This window comes from Phocoena phocoena, chromosome 21 (genome assembly GCF_963924675.1).
Source record: "Phocoena phocoena chromosome 21, mPhoPho1.1, whole genome shotgun sequence".
NCBI classification, from domain to species: domain Eukaryota; kingdom Metazoa; phylum Chordata; class Mammalia; order Artiodactyla; family Phocoenidae; genus Phocoena; species Phocoena phocoena.
Genome location: NC_089239.1, coordinates 20,918,076 through 20,938,460, shown reverse-complemented (window position 1 = coordinate 20,938,460; position 20,385 = coordinate 20,918,076). Strand labels below are relative to the sequence as shown.

The 20,385-nt window shown below is 38.6% G+C and overlaps 1 protein-coding gene across 1 annotated transcript in view; it reads right to left on the bottom strand.

Moving 5' to 3' along the window:
• Positions 1-2,841: 2,841 nt before the first annotated feature.
• Positions 2,842-20,385, bottom strand: part of TRIML2 (tripartite motif family like 2) — a 41,091-nt gene continuing 23,547 nt past the window's right edge. Inside the window, exon 8 of the mRNA XM_065899854.1 lies at positions 2,842-3,096. Coding sequence (XP_065755926.1) covers positions 2,842-3,096 — 255 coding nt within the window. The remainder of the gene's footprint in view (positions 3,097-20,385) is intronic.

Here is a 20,385-nt window from a genome sequence, read left to right as displayed (position 1 = left end):
GACCGGGCACTTCAGATGAGAGTTCCTAGTGCAAAGTGACTGTGCCCAACCGTTCAGCTTGGGGGCCGTGTACAGAGATGCTGTGCCCAGAACTGCGATCTGGGGCTGTGGGCAGCACAGCTTTCCCACCCCATGAGAACCCCCCTCCTCCCACCTGACAAATCTCTATAAAGCACCCCTCCCCGTCCAGGAGACCTGTGCTCTAGAGCGCAAGCTCACACCTCTCAGCTCACACATCTTGATTCTTTGATCAGAGAATGAAGTCTCCTTTGCTTCTGAACCAAACTTGGTCTCATTCTATTTTCCTGAAGGACACCAGGCAGAAGGACTCTTGTTTTGGGGAGTGACTTGGGAGGATCAGTAACAAAATTTTCGTGGTCATGTAGAGACAGACTGTGTGGCCTTTTAGCCTGATCTACTAGTCTCTGGGTTTGCCCGGGCTCCAGCAGGAGGACGTCAGAGACTTTGGGAGGTTGGTGTGAGGACAACTGACTCTGATCTTGAGGACACTCTGATAGAGTAGAAGGAGGCAGTCTTCATACAAATTCAGAACAGCTCTGCCCAGCAACCGGAAACCCAGGTGTGGTGGTGTGCACGCAGCGTAGTCCCCAGAGTCATCTGGACTGCGCCCCCTTGAGGGAATCACGCTGTGGCATCCATCTAATTATTCCCCCATCTACACAAAGGAAGAATTAGACAAAGCCTGAAAATGGGGCTTCAACAGAGATCTGGGAGGCCACGGGTGGCTAGTTAATGAATGTGAGCAACACTGCTTCCCCCAAACTGCAGCTTGCCAAGCCATCAGAGAAGCTCATAAAGGCACCATTATCCAAGGGAAGCCCTATATAATTGGTTAGCTGAGGTCATGGTAACTTCTGCCATGAAAAGCATAGTTAGTTGGACAGTTGCGTAAAGAACACCCCAACACCAGACCCCCCCCCCCAGGACCCCCAGATAAGACCCATTCTGACCAGAGTGACACATCCTAGGGAAGACTGGCAGGTTGATTTCACAGTCATGGCTGAAAGTACTGGGCAATTTCAAGTATCTCGGTGCTAGTGGACATGTTTTCTGGGTGGACAGAAGCATTCCCTGCTACAACTGCAACAGCAGCTGAAGTGGGTAAGGCATTACTAAAAGAAATAATCCCCAGGTTTGGGCTCCAAGGTTCCCTACAAAGCAATATGGTCCAAGTGGGGAAGGGGATACAAGTACCCTGGGCATAGTAGGCCATGTACTCAGCCTGGAGACCCCAGTTGTTGGGGAAGGTAGACAGATCCAATTAGACCTTGAAATGGGCCTTAGCCAAGCTATGCCAGGAAAGTCAAGGAAATTGGATTAAGCTGCTTCCGACTGCCCTAAGGGATAAGTTAGAGTCAAATGCCTTTGAACTCAAGTATGGTAGACACATTCCCCATGCCCAAGAGAAACGACACCTTAGCCCCCTGGAAATGGAACAACTTGGGAATTCCCTAGTGGTTCAGTGGTTAGGACACAGCACGTTCACTGCCAGGGCCTGGGGTTCAATCCCTGGTCAGGGAACTAAGATCCTGCAAGCTGCACGGTATGGCCAAAAAAACAAACAAAAAAAAGGAACAACTCAAGTGTGCCTTCCAGGTGAAAGAAATTGAGAAAGCCCCCAGGGAATATGCCCCCAGGTGCTTCCCACACCCACCGACCTGGCCCTGCACCGCTTTTGGCCAGGAGACGGGCTGCATCCCAAAACCTGGTAAACCAGCAGCCTGCAATCCCAGCTCACTCATAGGCGGAAGGGACCCCACTTGGTGATACTAACCACCCATCTGCCCTGAAATTGCAAGGGTCACCCCGTGGGGATATCACACTCCAGTGAAGAGGCCCCCAAGCCTCAAACTCTAGAGAGACAACCTGGAGCAACGGCCCCCTTGACCACTCGTGGGAACCTCTCTCTGACCTGAAGCTGCTCTTCCGAAAAACAACAAAGTGTGACCAGAGACGTTCAGGCCCCGGCAGTGAGCCTCCACATCAGGGCACACTTGCCTACAGACGAAAGACCGAGATACCTTCATTTTTAAGGAAAATTTAACATGTGACCATTATTTTCTTGCTGATATATGGGCCACGCATCCCGAAGTGTCTGGTGTCCTTTGTCTCCAAAAGGTTAGACAAACGGGGGTTGCTCAGAGCTACTAACAGCTAAGGCCGAGGCCTGCTGACAACCAAACGCATCTAAACGCGGCTGGGGAAGTTCCGCTCCTCCCCAGGGTCACGACAAGGCCCGCCTCAGCAGGAGGCGGCCACAGAAGCTGCACCTTAGGCCCTCAGCGCCCCTTATGAATGAGGAGCAGGCCAAAAGGCAGAGAACGGATTTGTCACTGGCAAAGCCCACCAGCAATTCCCACGAAATAAAAATAGAATCTGAGTACGTATACCTAAAACTAAAACAACACTGTAAATCAACTATACTTCAATTAAAAAAAAAAAAAGCTTTTGTGAATAAAATAAAGTCTAACCTTTTTCTGGTCCTTTGCGCTTAGTCTGGTTTCTCTTCCTCCTAGGGGGCGGCGAGCAGAGGCCTCCACGCCGGCACGCCAGAGTTTTTAGTGCAAAATGGTTGCTGCGCCAACACTTCAGCCCAGGGGCCTGTGCGCAGAAGCGCTGCGCACAGCACCTCAATTCAAGATGGGGGAGGCAGCGGGCCGTGTGCAGAGACGCTGCACCCGGCCCTGTGAGGAGCCGGAGCAGCGCAGCCTCACCCACTCCGCGAGAACTCCGTCCCGCCCCGCGAGAACTCCGTCCTGCCCCGCGAGAACTCCGTCCCTCCCAGTGGGCGGGAACTGTGAAAAGCGGCCCGCGGCAGCGTTAGCTTTTTCCGGAGAGCTTGTACCCTAGGGTCAGTGCCCCCTTCTCCATTCTTTGATGAGAGAATAAAGCTTTCCTTTGCTTCTGAACCGAACTCAGTCTCATTCCACTGGCTTGAATGACATAGGACAGAAGAACTCTTGCTAGGGACCGACTCGGGAGGATCAGTAACAGTTCTACTTCTCTGAATAACTGCTTATGCATCCTCTCTCCCACCTCTGTCCCCACCACGGCGAATACAGAATCACTCAACGACTAACCACAGGTAAACATTATTGAGTTATTAGTTCGTAAGACTAAATGGATCAATAGGGTGATAGGATTTAAAACTTAACTTTGCTTCAGAGCTCTTCAATGATTCCCATCCTGTTGTGTGTCTCTATTTTGTGTGAATTTATTAGCTAAAATGAAGTTTATTTGAACTGAAAGGGAGAGGGTTTTTTTCTCCCAACCTCAGTTAAGACTGATTAAAATTCATGATGTGTCTAGAGATTAGGGAAAGTGATAAACTGGAGATCTGACCGGCTCTGGAAGGAATGAACTAGAATAGAGAGGGTGGTATATTAAGAATAGTTATGAATGCTCACCCTATCCTGGGTGGTAACTATACCAATAAGTTATATACTAAAGGCTGGTTGTTCTTCTCCTAAACCTCTCTGAATCTACTTTTATTAAAATATATAACCAAAATACTTGTTAGGTTTTGGGGATAAATAGGTATGATTTTCAAGGTGAACCTAAATTGGAAAAAAAAAAAAACTTAAAAATAATGTTTGAAATATTAGATACAAAAAGAATTTTATACTCTGAAAAAAACATTAATTTTTCAAGCATACATGGAATATTAACACAAAATTTTTAAGAAAGCCTCGATATATTCGATAACATACAGATTATGGTCTGCTGATAATGCAATAAATTAAAAATCATTAGCAGGTGATTGACTTAAAACATTGCCTGGAAAATTAACAACATGCTATTAAAAGCTTCTGAGCAGGGCTTCCATGGTGGCGCAGTGGTTGAGAGCCCGCCTGCTGATGCAGGGGACGCAGGTTCGCTCCCTGGTCCGGGAAGATCTCACATGCCATGGAGCGGCTGGGCCCGTGAGCCATGGCCGCTGAGCCTGCGCGTCCGGAGCCTGTGCTCCGCAACGGGAGAAGCCGCAACAATAAGGGGCCCGCGTACCGCAAAAAAAAAAAAAAAAAAAGCTCCTGAGCAAAATGAGAATCGTTTTGAAGAAGTTAGAGTTAAACAACAATAAAAACATCCCATGTTAATATTCGGGTCAAGAAGTAATCTCTTAGTTATCCTGAGGTATATAGTTCATACAAAAAAAGACAGGATAAAATTTTTTTTTCCTTCATTTTTCTTTATTTACTTGACTTCAGAATAATACATTGGATAAATACTAACAATTCTGGTTTCTGGATGATGGAATTATGTGCGAATTTTCACTTCATTTATACTTTTATTTCTGGAATTCTTTTATGTGAAAAATATCTAACCTTATATTCAGAAAAAAAATAGAACTTTCCTTTTGAAAAAGCAGTCAGGTATTCAAGATACCTTTGCATTCAGTAAAATTCTTCTCCCCTTCTGAAGTATTAAAAGTTCTGTATATACATTTTTAAAAAAATCTTAAGACTGCTTATGAAATCTGAAACTGAGGTAGTTTCTGGGTGTTTTTTATGAAAGAGCCTCATACTAAAGTTAAGACCTCTGTTTTATGTCATTTTCAAAAGATAGCACCTCTTGTGCTGGGGCATTGGTTCAATACTTACTCAGAGGAATGAACACCACTTCCTGAATCACCAATGCCTTTTTCTATAGGACCTGGATTTTCCCTAGAGGCTTCGAATCCACACACAGGCAACACTGACAATACTCAGAGATTATAAAACCTGACAAATCATGCCTTGAGGTAAAAAAAAGCTTAAGGACTGAAAAATATCAAGAAGAATTAGAAGTGAAAGGTGAATGCAATTATATTCATTTATTTTATAGCTAAATTATAACAGGAAAAAACCCAAAATAGACATTTTTTTAAGAATCTGAAGACTATGGTGGTAACAATTAGCAATAACATGATGTTGACCTGTGTCACATTAAGAATATTCTTTGTCAATGAGACATTACATTTAATAAGTTAGTGAAGAAATAACTTTTTGGAAAATGTAATGGGGGATTTTTTTCATTTTGAATTTCAAATCTGTGCTTCAGTTTTCAGAATATTTTTATTTTAGAGACAGAGGTGTAGGCGGGTTGCTGGTACAAGTAATTTTCCTTTACCAGACTGGGCTGACACATGGAAATTGACTAACACGGTCTAGCTTCTTGATACTTTTTCTTTCCAAAAAAAAAAAAATCCTTTCTATATTATCTTACAAAGCTTGTCTATGTAATTTAGCCACAAGCACATACCAAAATATTTCTGATTCTCAAAACAATTTGATTTTAGAGAAGTATATGGGGACCAGTCGGGTTCTTAATTTTTTCTTCCAACTTTTCATTTTGAAAATGTTCAAACCTACAGAAAAGTTGCAAGAACAGTCTAATGAATACCTATTTCTATGAGCTGAATTGTGTCCCTCCAAAATTCATATGTTGAAGACTTTACCCCCAGTACCTCAGAATATGACTGTTTTTGGAGACAGGGCTTTAAATCAGTGATTAAATGAAAAGGAAGCTGTTAGGATGGGCCCTAATCCAATCTGACTGCTGTCCTTATAAGAACAGTAAATTCAGACACAGAAAGATGCTAGGGATAAGTGAGGGCAGAAGGAGTACCGTGTGAAGAGGCAGCAAGAGCATGACCATCTGTAAGCCAAGGAGACAGGCCTCAGAGGAAACCAACCCTGCTGACACCTTGATCTTAGACCTCCAACCTGCAGAAAATACGTTTCTGTTTAAGCCACTCACTCACTCCATCTGTGTATTTTATTACGGCAGCCAGCCATAGAAAATGAGCACACCCGTACATCTTTCATACAGATTCACAAATCGTTAACATTTGGCTATGTCTTCATGTCTACACACACACACACACACACACACACACACATATACACACACACACACATGCACTTTTGGTAGGGGTAGGGGAAACGGGTGAACCCTTTGAGTTTTGCTTGCAGGTATTATCACACTTTTCCTTAAAGACTTCAGTGGGCATCTCCCAAGGACCAGCACATTTTCTCATATACCACATTGACCACACTACAAATTTTACATTCAGAAAATGTAAACTGTGATTCAATACATTTATCAAATATACTGTCATATTTAAATTTCCCAATTTGTCCTAATAAAGCTAGGTTGTTTGTTGTTGTTTTCACCAACCCAAAATTTAATCAAGGCACACAGGTTACATTCAGTTACCAAGTCTCTTCAATCTGGAATAGTTACCCCGCTTTTCTTAGGTCTCTTATGACACTGTCTTTTTAAGTAGCAGTTATTTTGCAGAATATCTCTTAATTTGCATTCGTACATGGTTTCTTCATAAATAGATTCAGGTTAAACATTTCTGGCAGGAATATCACATAGGTGATGTGTATGTCACGTCAGGAAGCTTATGTCAGTTTTCCCCATTATCGAGGATGTAAAATTTGGCTATTGAGGATATTAAAATGGGTGTCTTCCAGATCTCATCTTTAAAAAGTACTCTTTTATCTTTGTAATTAATAAGCTATCATTTGACTGATAATTTGATACTGTGTGAATATCATGCTCCCTAATAATCTTTCACTCAATGGTTTTAGCTCATTGATGATCCTTGTCAGAATCAGTTATAATGGCGGTGGTTATAATATGGTGATTTAAAAAAATATATTAGTTGGAATTTTTCTTCAAAAAATAACTTTCCTTCTTCTTGTTTTAACTTTTTTTTTTCCTGCAGTGTGGACTCATGAATGTATTTTATCAGCTTTTTCTAATATTTTTCTGTCATTGCCCATTTAGGATGCTCAAATTGTCCCAAATTCCACAAGCAGGAATGCTTTCAAGTTGACTTGTATGTCCTTGTGACATGACCCTGTTGTTTTTTTTTTTATAACCATCTTTATTGGAGTATAATTGCTTTACAATCATGTGTTTATAACAAAGTGAATCATATATACACATACATATGTCCCCATATCTCTTCCCTCTTGGCGTCTCCCTCCCTCCCACCCTCCCTACCCCACCCCTCTAGGTGGTCACAAAGCACCGAGCTGATCTCCCTGTGCTATGCGGCTGCTTCCCAATAGCTATCTCTTTTACGTCTGGTAGTGTATATAAGTCCATGCCACTCTCTCACTTTGTCCTAGCTTACCCTTTCCCCTCCCCGTGTCCTCAAGTCCATTCTCTAGTAGGTATGTCTTTATTCCCGTCCTGCCCCTAGGTTCTTCAGAACCATTATTATTATTTTTAGATTCCATATATATGTGTTAGCATACGGTATATATTTTTCTCTTTCTGACTTACTTCACTCTGTATGACAGACTCTAGGTCCATTCACCTCACTACAAATAACTCAATTTCATCTTTTTTTATGGCAGAGTAATATTCCATTGTATATATGTGCCACATCTTCTTTATCCATTCATCTGTTGATGGACACTTAGGTTGCTTCCATGTCCTGGCTATTGTAAACAGAGCTGCAATGAACATTGTGGTATATGACTCTTTTTGCATTATGGTTTTCTCAGGGTATATGCCCAGTAGTGGGATTGCTGGGTCAGTTGTATGGTAGTTCTATTTTTAGTTTTTTAAGGAACTTCCATACTGTTCTCCATAGTGGCTGTATCAATTTACATTCCCACCAGCAGTGCAAGTGGGTTTCCTTTTCTCTACACCCTCTCCAGCATTTATTGTTTGTAGATTTTTTGATGATGGCCATTCTGAGTCCCTGTTGGTTTTTGACCAGTATTTGTTTTCTGGCACAAGAAGATATTTATTTAAATCAAAATACGATAAATGACAAACTTTCTCATTTTGTTATGCCTCTAGGGAGTATTTTAATCTAGAAGAGTAGCCCTTCTTTGTTTTAAAATTATATTGACATATTGAAGAGATAGGTTGAGTTGCTGTAATGTTCTACTTTCTAGATTTGTCTTTATTTCCTCGTATCATTTAATTTTCTTTATCATCTGTATTTCTTGTAATGTGGAAGTGAGATGTAATAATTTCATTAGCTACAGGGTAAGTATTTTTGGCAAGTACATTTTATAAGTTGTACTATACTTTATATTGTGTGACATTAGGAGGCATATAATATTTAGTTGCCCTACTATTAAATTTAATAGCTACACTACTATTAAATTGAAATGTAATTCCATCATCTGTGTACACAATTAAATGTTCTTACCATTAATAAAACTCATGTTTATTTTTTATTCAAATGAGTTATTATTAGCGAATGATTGTAAATGAGATTTTACTGGTTTCAGTAAATATATTTAATAGTTTCTTGAGAATACATCCTTAAACACCAGAAAATTGCAAGTAAGAATGAAGTACCAACACATTTTTAAGTCAGATTCTAAAACTTTGGCATTTTCCTTTTGCCTCACCAGTTCTACACCTAGAAATATTCTACAGACAATTGTCAAGTTCATAAATGTAATCTAGAAGGATATTCAAGACAGAATAATTTATAGTCATAAAAATGTAGGAATGGCCAAGGATTTATTAAGAGGCGACTTGCTGAATTTAATGTGGAACATTCATAATATAAGTACTATGCAACCATTAAAGACAATTAAGAAGATCTCTGTGTATGCATGCAGAATGTTGGGCAAGATTTATTTAGTGAAGAAGGCAAGTTTCAGAACCCTCAATTCCAATTATGTTTAAAAAGAAAATAATAACTGACCAAATGATTAGAGAATATCTGGAAACATACGCAAGAAACTTTTACAAGAAAATGTTAGAGAACACCTTTGACAAAGTTAGACAAGGATTTCTTTCTTTTAAAAGAAACCGTTGTGAATATGGATTTATTCAGGTTAAGACCTACTTCTGACTCTACATTTATCTGGATTACTTTTTTTTTTTTCTTTTTGCGGTACGTGGGCCTCTCACTGCTGTGGCCTCTCCCGCTGCGGAGCACAGGCTCCAGACGCGCAGGCCCAGCGGCCACGGCTCACGGGCCCAGCCGCTCCGCGGAATGTGGGATCCTCCCAGACCGGGGTACGAACCCGTGTCCCCTGCATCAGCAGGCGGACTCTCAACCACTGCGCCACCAGGGAAGCCCTGGATTGCTTTTTAAGAATACATGGCATAAAGTCTCTATGTCTAGCACTTCTCAAATTTTTAAGGATAAGGGACTGTCTTTTGCAGAGTTCAGTATTATTTATTTACTATAAGAAAGGCAAACAAAATGGCCTAAGTTTACATCTGAGTGGGCCAACCTTAATGTATTCCCCTGGCTAATCTATCTAACCACAAACATGACTTCAAAACTGAAGATTGACCTAGGGTACCTGAATTTGTTACAGAAAAACTGAAGCCCAGAAATCAGAAATCTTATATCAAAACACTTGGACTCCACAAAGATAAACAGCACAACCGTAACAACAAAACCAAAACTGGGAACATGATAAATAGAGGGAGAATAAACAAGCTGACCACTTCAACAGAACAAATTGCACTTCCTTAGAGGAATAGTTTATACTGAATAGCTACCATCAGAAACAACAACAATTTATTAAATTAGTAGCATAGCTCTGGATAAATGATTTCCCGAAAAACATGATCTACGTTGCATAATTTTTTTTTTACTGGTTTATTCTATTTTGGAGATTCCCTAATTTAAGATCAGCTATATATGATATATATACTGACTGACTAACAACTATTCAATTTCAGGAGAACACTCTTTCAGTTTTGTATATTCTCGTAGGACATGCTGTGCTTGCCTGCAAGAAAGTTTAGGTCCTTACATTTCCCAGCAGTGGTTTGTCCACTTCTCTTTGGGAAGCACTTACTAAGCCATGCTCTGCTGGAAGTGAAAAGAGAACACACAAGGGCCTCTGGTCCTGCCCACAAGTAGTTTCCATTGCTCCTGATGGCTTTTGGTTTTCATGCTTGAATTCACTTCACCTTTAATTAAAGAAAATGAGATATTGTTTGTTTGCTTTTGATTTTCGTCATCTTCTTCAAATTAAGTTAAGGCTCTGTCTCACAGACAGAAAGTTAACATTTATTCAAGTTAGGAACGTGGGAGTAGGCTTTTTATGTTTGCAGATATTCTTAAGATGAGTGGCAAAACCTGCAAAACCACCCGCATTCAAAGACTGTTGTTTTGTTTATGTGGTTTTAAAAAACTGATCAATTAAGTAATCTCTGGCCATCTTCAGATACGATGAGCACAGCCATCTTCCTTGTTCATAGATATTGTGGAAAGTCACCTGCCATTTCGGTAAACAAAGAATGTTGTGGCCATCAGGCCATCGGCCACTGCAGCTGCTCCCCAGCAGTGCACCCCTATGGGATTCAGGATGGAGAAAAACAGGATACTGCCCCTAGATAGTTAGGGTGCATATCAAAGGAATAATTTCAATAAGCACAGACTCTTGTATCTTCCCTTACGTAGAAAAGCTCTAAATTCATTAACTTGAGATGTCTGACTTTTCTTTAATTAGCAGTAATCTTTTGATATTCAACTACCTGGGTTTTGGTTTTTATTGTTTATTTTTTTTGCAAAATCTCCTATATATCTTGGCTCCTCTGTTACCTCTTTGGACAGTTCCTCAGGGCTTTCTGAGAGTCTGTATCCCAGGCTTACATCCTCAGTAAGTCCACCAAATAAAACATAATTCTCAACTTTTAGGCTGTACATTTTTTTCAGTCAAGAATACAATTCTTAGAGTTAGCAATAGACAAAAAGTGTACCCTCCTTTTATGTTATATTAGCTCAACTGCATAGGCAACCCAATGCCCCCAAGCTTTCCAAGGACTGTAATGTTAAGGACACTAATGATTCTGGTCACTTCACGGCACTTCCCCAGTTTTGCTGTGCCTCTCTCCTCTCAGACTTCAGCATACAATTGGAAAGTCTCCTAACATTCCCTCCATCCATATTCATGTACCTGCTCTGTGGTTTAGTTTAATAGAAGTCACCTCCGTATCCAATCTAAATTATAACAAAAATAAATACATTTCGACTTCAGCTATAAGGAGGATAATACACCTATACTTTGCTTATCTCTGTGGGCTACTTAACTGTATTCTGTCATAAAGAAACTAGTCTTTGGGGGAATCCATAGAAATTATAATGGAGCAATTAGACAGCTCAATAAAATAAAAAGGAGTTTAATTCAATCAACCAAACAAGAAGAACAATCATGGTAAATATAGTACTAGTGTATAGTGTATGGAATGCTGTCTCTTGGTACACCACAAAGCATATTCACATTAAGGTATTTTAATGGCCTTAATTAGCTGATCTGAAAGAAATGTGTGAAATGAACATCCTAGGTCATTTCTATTTTGACCTCATAATAATCTATAGTTCTACTTTAATTTTGTCTTCTCTTGTAGCTTACTATTTAACTTCTAAAAAAATACCCTCTAGCCTCAGAACACTTCCAAAATTGCCTTTCTAAAGGGAATACCTCACTTGTCACAACTGGTGTCTGACTTTCCCTTTATCTACCTGCTCTTTACCCCACAAAATGCCCTCATTAAGTATGTTATCCTTATGAAACTCTTCTCCCTGGTTGCTTTGTCTCTCAAGTCCTTCTCTCCCCTTAATCCATTTATTGCCCTTTCTATCTTCACGGCTCCTCTTATTGATTTTATCCCAAGAGTTGCCTCTTTCCTCAGGCTTGATCTTGGTCATCACATAGTTACCTCGTGTGTGAATAAAACTCTAAAAACAAATTTAAAACTCCAGCCTGTCTGCTTCCTTCTAGTCCTTGATCCTCATTCTCTGCTATTTCTAAATCTGGAAATCATCTGGAACTGAACATAACTGAGTTCAAAATTTTATTCTTCCTCCTATTCTGGAATGTCCTACCTCAAAGTGAAGAAGACTCTAATCTCTAGGATCATGATGGAGACCTTGCCCTTTAAACCTCCAAACCCAAAGCTTGGATCATTCTGTTTGGGCTCTCTCTCTCTTTGCTGCTCTTGCTTCACCTATCCTGTCACTTTTGTTCATTCAGCTTCATAAAACCTGTTAAAAAAAACACTGTAATAATCTTTGACCTTATCTGCCTAATTTGAGACTTCCATTCTTAAACTTGTAAATCTAGTATCCAAACTCTAGCATCCTTTATCTGATCTCTAACTTTTTAACTTTAAGATTTGGCTTTCTAATTGTTAAATGTTTACAGTAAAAATAAGTTTAAATATATAGTTTTACTTGTACTTAAAATTAAAAAGAACATACATTTTAATGCCTGTGTTTTATTGTAAAAACTAAAAGAGTTTTAGATTTGAGAGAGAGCAAGGGCTAAAATAATTATTTTAGTATTTATATACGGGGTGAAATTTTAAAAATTATATTTATTTTAGCTGTATTACATTAAGCATATTCGTCCTATGAGCTTTAAAAAGTTTTTATAACATGTATATGTACAATGTAAATTCCATGAACATAGGTGCTTTATCTCCAAGCAATTACAAAAGTACCCGGAATTTGGTAGGTACTCATAGAATATTTTCTGGCTCAAGGATTATAAAATTCAACAGCTACAGAAGGGTATAAAAGGAAAGTCATTTTCCCTTCTTTCCCTCCAGATAACCAGTTTCTATCCAGAGAGGCAATTACCACTTTACCAATTTCTTTTGTATTTTTCTAGCTATTATAAGCCCACCTAAGCATGTGTGCATTTATGGGATAAGCAGGTGTGTGTGTGTGTGTGTGTGTGTGTGTGTGTGTGTGTGTATACACCATAATTATCCTTTTTTCTCCCCTCAAATGGGAACAACTTATACACATTTCCTATACCTTATCTTTTGCATCTACTATATTTTGCAGGTCATTTCACATTAAATTATGGAAAACTCTCTTCTTCATAAAGATGGCATAGGTATTCCTTGAATGACAATGTCCTCAATTTATTTCATCAGTTATCAGTGTATTTAGGGAATACAAGATACCAAGATTTTGTGATTTTAAACAATGTTGCAATAAATGTTCTTATATGGACATCATCGCTCATATGTGCAAGTATGTAGAGGATAAAATCCTAGGAGTGGAATTGCTGGATCAAAGAGTAAATGTATTTAAAATTTTAATCAATATTGTCAAATTTCCTTCCAAAGACGTTATACCAATTTACACTTCCATCAACAATGGATAAGAGGACCATTTTCCTTCATGCTAGCCAACACAAAAAATAATAGCACATTGTAACGTTTATGTTCTTTCCTTTAAATATAAATGAAGTAAAACATTTCATTAATCATTCCCACATTTTAAAGACAACTGTATTTTCATTTCTATGAATTGTCAAGAACTCTACATAGTATCAACTCATTTTTACTATTTTCTACTCTACTGTAATTTCAGTCATTACATTTTCCTCACTTCCCCACCTCAGTGGCTTTGCATTTGCAATTCTCTGTTCCTGACATGACATTTTTTTAGTATTTCCTTAAATCAAATCAGCATTGATACACATGTATTAATAATTCACATCTTTGACCTTTAAGATATAGCTTGAGTGTAATTTTGAGTTGAAAGTAATTTATCTTTATTATTAACACTCATGAAAATTAACTATATATGCATAATATACATATAAAATATATATAACATATATATTTTTATTAAAAAAAAGTATTTCTCCTGTAGTTTATCTTCTTAATTGGGAATCTGTGTCTGATTATTCTTTGAATTCTGCCAACATGCCAAGCACATTCCTTAATCAATGTAGGTACTCAAAAGCTGTTTAATTCATTTAGCAAACATTTATTGAGCTGCTGTTCTGGGAAAGTATCTTGGTAATCACTGGCAATAGAATTTACAGTCACAATCCTTGCCCTTAGAGATCCCAGTTAATGATGAAGATAAACATGGAGATAAATAACTTTAATAGGTGCGATTGAGACATGCAAATAAGAGAAATGATAAACATCAAGTGATTATCTCAGCATTTTCCAAAGATGGAGTCAAGTAGCACCTTCTCATGATGGTTGTTGTTGATCACCAGCAACACTTTTTATTAGATAATGATTTATTGCAGAAAATATGTTACAAAAACTAATAACTTTGTGGATATTAATTTAGCATGAGGTAACAGTTGACACTTAATTTTAAGAAGTCTGGCATTTTAAAGAAAAATATTAAGTAAATAAGAGTTTAGACAGAACATAGCTATTGTGACAATAGTGAAGCGGAGATAAGGATGACTGAAGTTTGGCGATTGTTGATCTGTCACGTGCCAACGGGTACACACTGTATTGGTAGTGATAATTGTAATTAAATATTAGAATAGCTTCCCTTTTTTGAGGGTTTTCTTTGTATCAAGCATTATGTACTTTATGGTACCCACCTAATGGTTGAAATATCCCAAAGACACGTGTATTTTCTTGAGGAAATAGAGGTTGAGAAAGGTTAATTAAGTGGCACCCACAACTAAAAGTATACTTTTTAATTGCTATACAGTTATACCTACTAGGTGCCAGGTATTGGAAGAAATAATACTGACCTCACAAATTTTTAATTCAATTCGGAAAAACAAATATTAGATGAATAAATGCCATTTATGAGAGGTGCTGTGAAAGGGTATTATGAATGCTTAAGGCAGAAGGATACTTAGGGGTGGGAGGTAAGGTCAGAGAAGACTTCCTTCAGGAAGTGAGGTTAAATTTTGCTCTGACAAATGAATAGGAGTTACTGGGCTCTGCACAAAATGAACTTCAAGTGGAAGTTCCTGAGGAAAGACATGAGAGAAGGCCAGTGTGGTTGGGTATAAAGAACTTCATAGTCTTACAAACAATGATAAGAGAGTGCCTGTTTCCACAGCCCTGAAAGAGTAGGCTGTCAAATATTTGGATTTTTGCCAATCTCATGGGTAAGAAGTGGTATGTCAAGATAGATTTATTTCACAAAGCCTTGGCTGTTACTTTATTGTACATTTAAGGCAGGCTTTTATTAAGAAGACATTTGTAATACATGTTTTGATATACTAGACAATCAGTGTTCTAAGGATTAAATAAGAGAATCCATTCTATGTAAATTGTTTAGCCCAGAATTCTCAATACATATAAACTTAAAAGTTTTTCTGGAAGTTGCTTTCATCGCTTTGCTCAAAATATATTTCAGAAATCTTTTCCTTACTTCCATCCTTCCATCCATCTCCTATTTAACAATCACATAAAGTTTCATAATTTATTTCAGCATTCCCCTACTGACATTTTCCCTTCTTATAACAATGTTAAAATGAATGCCTTGTAATCCATATTTGTACACCTGTCCAATTATTTCCGTGGGTTAAGTCCTAGAAGTGGACTTGCTGGATCAAAACCAATGCATTTAAATCGATTTTTTTCCCAGGGTTCCCCATAAAGAGGTTGTACTCACATACACCATCTCCAAGCAATTACGAGAGTGTCTGTTTCCCCATAACCTTGGCAAAAAGGTGCTATAAATATTTGCACATTGTAAAAAAACATTCTTTCCTTAATGCCTGAATTTGTATTTCATGCATTATTAGTGAAGGTAAAAGCATATTTACTGTCTACTTTATCTCTGCCATTGTGAAATACCTTTTCATATTCTTATTTTTCTATTGGACTCTTTGTCTTTTATTAATTGATTTGTTGGAGCTCTTTATATTAAGACTATTAATAATACTTTGCCATATATGTTGCAGAACATTTTCCCTAGTTCACCATTTGTCTTTAACTTTATGTAGTTTTAAATATTTCAACCTTTATTTTATGGTATCTAGGATTTATGTCTTGCTTAAGAAAGCCTTTCTAGTCCAAAATTATAAAGCTATTTTTTTCTGTAGTGTCCTTTACAGTGTTGGATTAATTTGTTTGCACTTGCCCTTAATCCATTTGGAATTTATTACTGAGTTTGAGGTAAAGTTATACGTTTTATTCCTAAAGGCAGAGCCAACTGTCCCAAACTGTTTACTGAATAATTTATTGTCTATATCTGGTTGGGAGTCCCCATCTCATATTTTCTTTTGGATACTTTTTATTGGCTCTTTTCACATGTTTATTATTCCATATACAGTTTAGAACCATTTGTTGTGTTCCATGAAAATCCTAAAGGGACTATATTTGGAATCGCTTTAGAAATTAGGTGAGAATTGGCATTTGTATGATACAAAATGTTCCATCGAGAAGCATAGTGTATCTTCCCACTTTTAAGCTCTTTAAGTAAACTTCATTATTAACTTTTCCATAAATAAGTCTTTCACATTTCTTGTTAATGCCTAGGTATTTTATAATTCTGAGGGTTTTTTCTCTCAATGAATGAGATTATTTTTTCCTTTCCATTATTTTCCTTAGTTATTGCTAATGTTACATCTACAAAATGCTATGGATCTTTGTATGCATGCATGTGTACACACACACAGCATGCAACAAATAATAAAACTCAAAGATATGAGATATACATAAAATTTTGGATGCATTATTTTATTTGCACGTTTCAGAACTCTGTGGCCCAGCAACTGCACTTCTGAATATCTACCCAAGTGAAATCAATGCATGCGTCTACAAAAAAATGTGCGCAAGAACATTTATAGCAGTTTTGTTCACAATAACTAAAAACTGGAAATAATCCGAATGTCCGCCAACGGGAGAATAGATAAAAAATGTGATTTGTTTTTACCATGGGGTGCTACAGAGAAATGCCAACAATAATAAAACAATTACCAATACAAGAAACAGCATGGAAAATCTCATGACCAGTATTTTATCATTTCATTCATACTACATTCAGGAACAGGCAAAACTAATCGTGTAATAGAAGTTAGCAGAGTCGTTACTTTTGGGGAGGTTAGGTATTGTCTAGGAAGCTGCACTAGCTGGTCTTGGGGTATGTCAGAAACCTGAATCTGAACTTTAAGTGGTAGTATCACTGGTACATAAATGTGTAAAAGTTAATGGAGCTCTACACTTAAGTTCGGGTTACTCAACATAAATTTTAACTAATTAAAAAAGAAAATAGCATCCTAATTGGCCTGTGCATATCCAGTCATTAAAATAAAAGTAAAAAAAAAACTCAAAATGAAAACAAACAAATCCCCCAAATAAATAACCGAATACACAAAAACAGACAAAAAAGAGAAAGTAATTGTCTGAGCTGTCTCAAAAATCAACTCTTGACTATAAGACTCATTCTAGGAGCCCATGCTTTGATCTGCTTTATCTGGATAGCCCCCAGTATCCAAGGCAGCATATTCCCAGAGGATCTTGCCTCCTACACCTGCTGTCCCTTATGTGTCCTCTTATGTGTATTATGTCCCTTATGTGTATTTCTCTTCATGACATTTCTATCTCCCAGTCCCCCAAGTTAAAACTTAGAGCATCATGTTTTACACCCTATAATAACTGAACATCATCTCACATCAGTCTCCTTTTCCCTGATTACTAACACCATCTTCAAGTGGACTACAAAAATAGCCTTCTGATAGGATTCTTCCCACCCATTCTCTGGCCCCAGTGTATTGGTATTTTGTGAAATATTCTCAGTTTAATTTTATTTTACTTTTTTATTTTTTTCAGTTTAATTTTTTAAAACAGTGCTTTCTGTGATGATGGAAATATTCTGTAGCTGCACAGCTGTCCAATGAGGGGGCCACTGGCCGCAAGCATTAGGTACTTGAAATGTGCCCAGTTTGGCTGAAAAACTGAATTTTTAGTTTCATTTCATTTTAATTAAATTTATATAGCCACATATGGCTATGGCTAGTGTGTTGAACAGTGTAGTTCTAGAAGCACAGCTCTAAGCTGTGTCTCTACAGATGGGTCTAGACTTTACATATCACTGACTAGGGGCCTGGGCAGGTCCTGAACCCATATTCGTTCAGTGGTTCCTCCTCATCAAACCTAAACAAAACAAAATTGTCAACAAAAGCAAAAAAAGTCAACAAAATTGACTTTTCCTAGCTAGATTTGTTCTTTTAACATGAATCAAGTACTTGACTAGAAATGCTTTTTAAATGCAAGAACTTTTCTCATCACTGACCATAAATGCTAGATTATTTTTAAGTGGTCTGACTCTGTTCTGCAGGTATTCAAAAAGTTTCCAATCTCTCTTACCACTTCCACTTGAAAAGCACTTTGGCAGAGTCTTCATCCCAAAGAACATAACTATGTGTGACTGAAACCAGGTTGTATTGCCTATCATATGTACAGATAAGAAAAATTATAAACAACTTAACATCCAATCAAAACTTGGGTAATTCATTTATGGTAAACTGATAGAATGGAGCTATACAGCTATTAAAGTGATTTAGATTTATATTGACACAGAAAGATATTTAGACATTATGATATAAAATCAGCCAGGGATAAAATATTAAATATCCTAACCCTAATTTATTTTTAAGATAAAAATATGTATACATTCATAAAGGAATAAACTGAAATATGTTAAAAACATTGGTTTATCTCTAGGTGGTAGAATTTGATGTAGTCAATCCAAATTGTCTATATTAACTGGCGTTAACACTCTTCAAAAATGAAAACAGGGCTTCCCTGTTGGCGCAGCGGTTGAGGGTCCGCCTGCCGATTCAGGGGACACGGGTTCGTGCCCCGGTCCGGGAGGATCCCACATGCCGCGGAGCGGCTGGGCCCATGAGCCATGGCTGCTGGGCCTGCGCGTCCGGAGCCTGTGCTCCGCAGCGGGAGGGGCCGCAACGGTGAGAGGCCCGCGTACCGAAAAAAAAAAGAAAACAGCACATTCAAATCCAGCAGGATTCTTCTAGATATTCTGTGTAACTGTTTTCTGCAAAATCCATAGCTACAGCATCAGGTAAACTGAAAATCCCAAGGTTAGATTTTTAATTATTCAACAAAGGCCTCTACTGATATCCATTTTCCGAAAAAGGGAAAATGTAAGATTTCAAATATGGCCCTAAACAATTTCAATCTATGTTGGGAATGGTATTGTAAAGAATGATTACCAATTCTAAAATTCAGAAAAGGGTCTATGCAAAGATTCCAGTTGAAAAGAGGAAAAGAAAACTAATCAGAAAAAGGGGATTAAAATAAAATAATGTTCACAGTGGGGAGGGTTGTCCTAAACATAGCACAAAACAGAGAAAATATAGAAGATTCAGCTACATGGCAAAAACTACAAAAAGCAACATAAAAACAAACAAAACTGGGAGACGTCTGCAACTAATATCACAAAAGGGTAACTTCCTTAATACATAGGTAACTTTTATAAATCAAAAAACCCCAGGGGCTTCACTGGTGGCGCAGTGGTTGGGAGTCTGCCTGCCGATGCAGGGGACGCAGGTTCGTGCCCTGGTCCGGGAGGATCTCACATGCTGCGGAGCAGCTGGGCCCGTGAGCCATGGCCACTGAGCCTGTGCGTCTGCAGCCTGTGTGTCCAGAGCTTGTGCTCCTAAACGGGAGAGGCCGCAATGGTGAGAGGCCCGCGTACCGAAAAAAAAAAAAAAAAAAAAAAAAAAAACATGGGGAATTCCCTGGCGGCCCAGTGGTTAGAACTCTGCGCTTTCACTGCTGAGGGCCTAGGTTCAGTCCCTGGTCAGGGAACTAAGATCTTGCAAGCCGCGTGGAGCAGACGAAGAAAAAAAACCAAACACCAGGGCTTCCCTGGTGGCGCAGTGGTTGCGAGTCCGCCTGCGGATGCAGAGGACACGGGTTCGTGCCCCGGTCCGGGAAGATCCCACATGCCGCGGAGCGGCTGGGCCCGTGAGCCATGGCCGCTGAGCCTGCGCGTCTGGAGCCTGTGCTCCGCAACGGGAGAAGCCACAACAGTGAGAGGCCCGCATACCGCAAAAAAAAAAAATAAATAAACAATTAAAAAAAAAAAAACCAAACACCAAAAAACAGACAACAAAAATATACACAAGCTATAAATGCAAAATTAAAAATATTCGTTATTTCAGAGAGGGAGGAAGAGAGAAACAATTAGGGAGAAGTAGCTTCTAAGACACTAGGAAGCTTCCAAGATACTAGAAAGCTTCTAAGATACTTTGTAAGAATATATAATGTAATATATATATACATTCTTGCTTTAAACTAGATGATGGGTTCATGGGTGTTTTATTATTCTTTAGTCACTCTCTCTCTGTAGATATATGTGTGTGTATATACATACATATATGTATATGTGTGTGTATGTGTATGTATGAAGCAAGACCCACAAAGATCCTGTTGGCAACTGTGAGGATGTCCTCTGCTAGTGATAGCATCCACACAAGACACACACATGCCTCCCTGGCCCCCAGTGTTCCCCAGGAGGCCAGCAGACCCCCAGCCTCTTCTGTGGGTCCTTCAGTTCCTGAGCCCAGCAATCAGGTGCCCCCGTTTGTGGAGTACATCAGAAAACTCAGTTATCATTTACATGTTTAAAAGGACACATGGTTGTAGAATCTATTTGTAACAAAGGTTTATCGA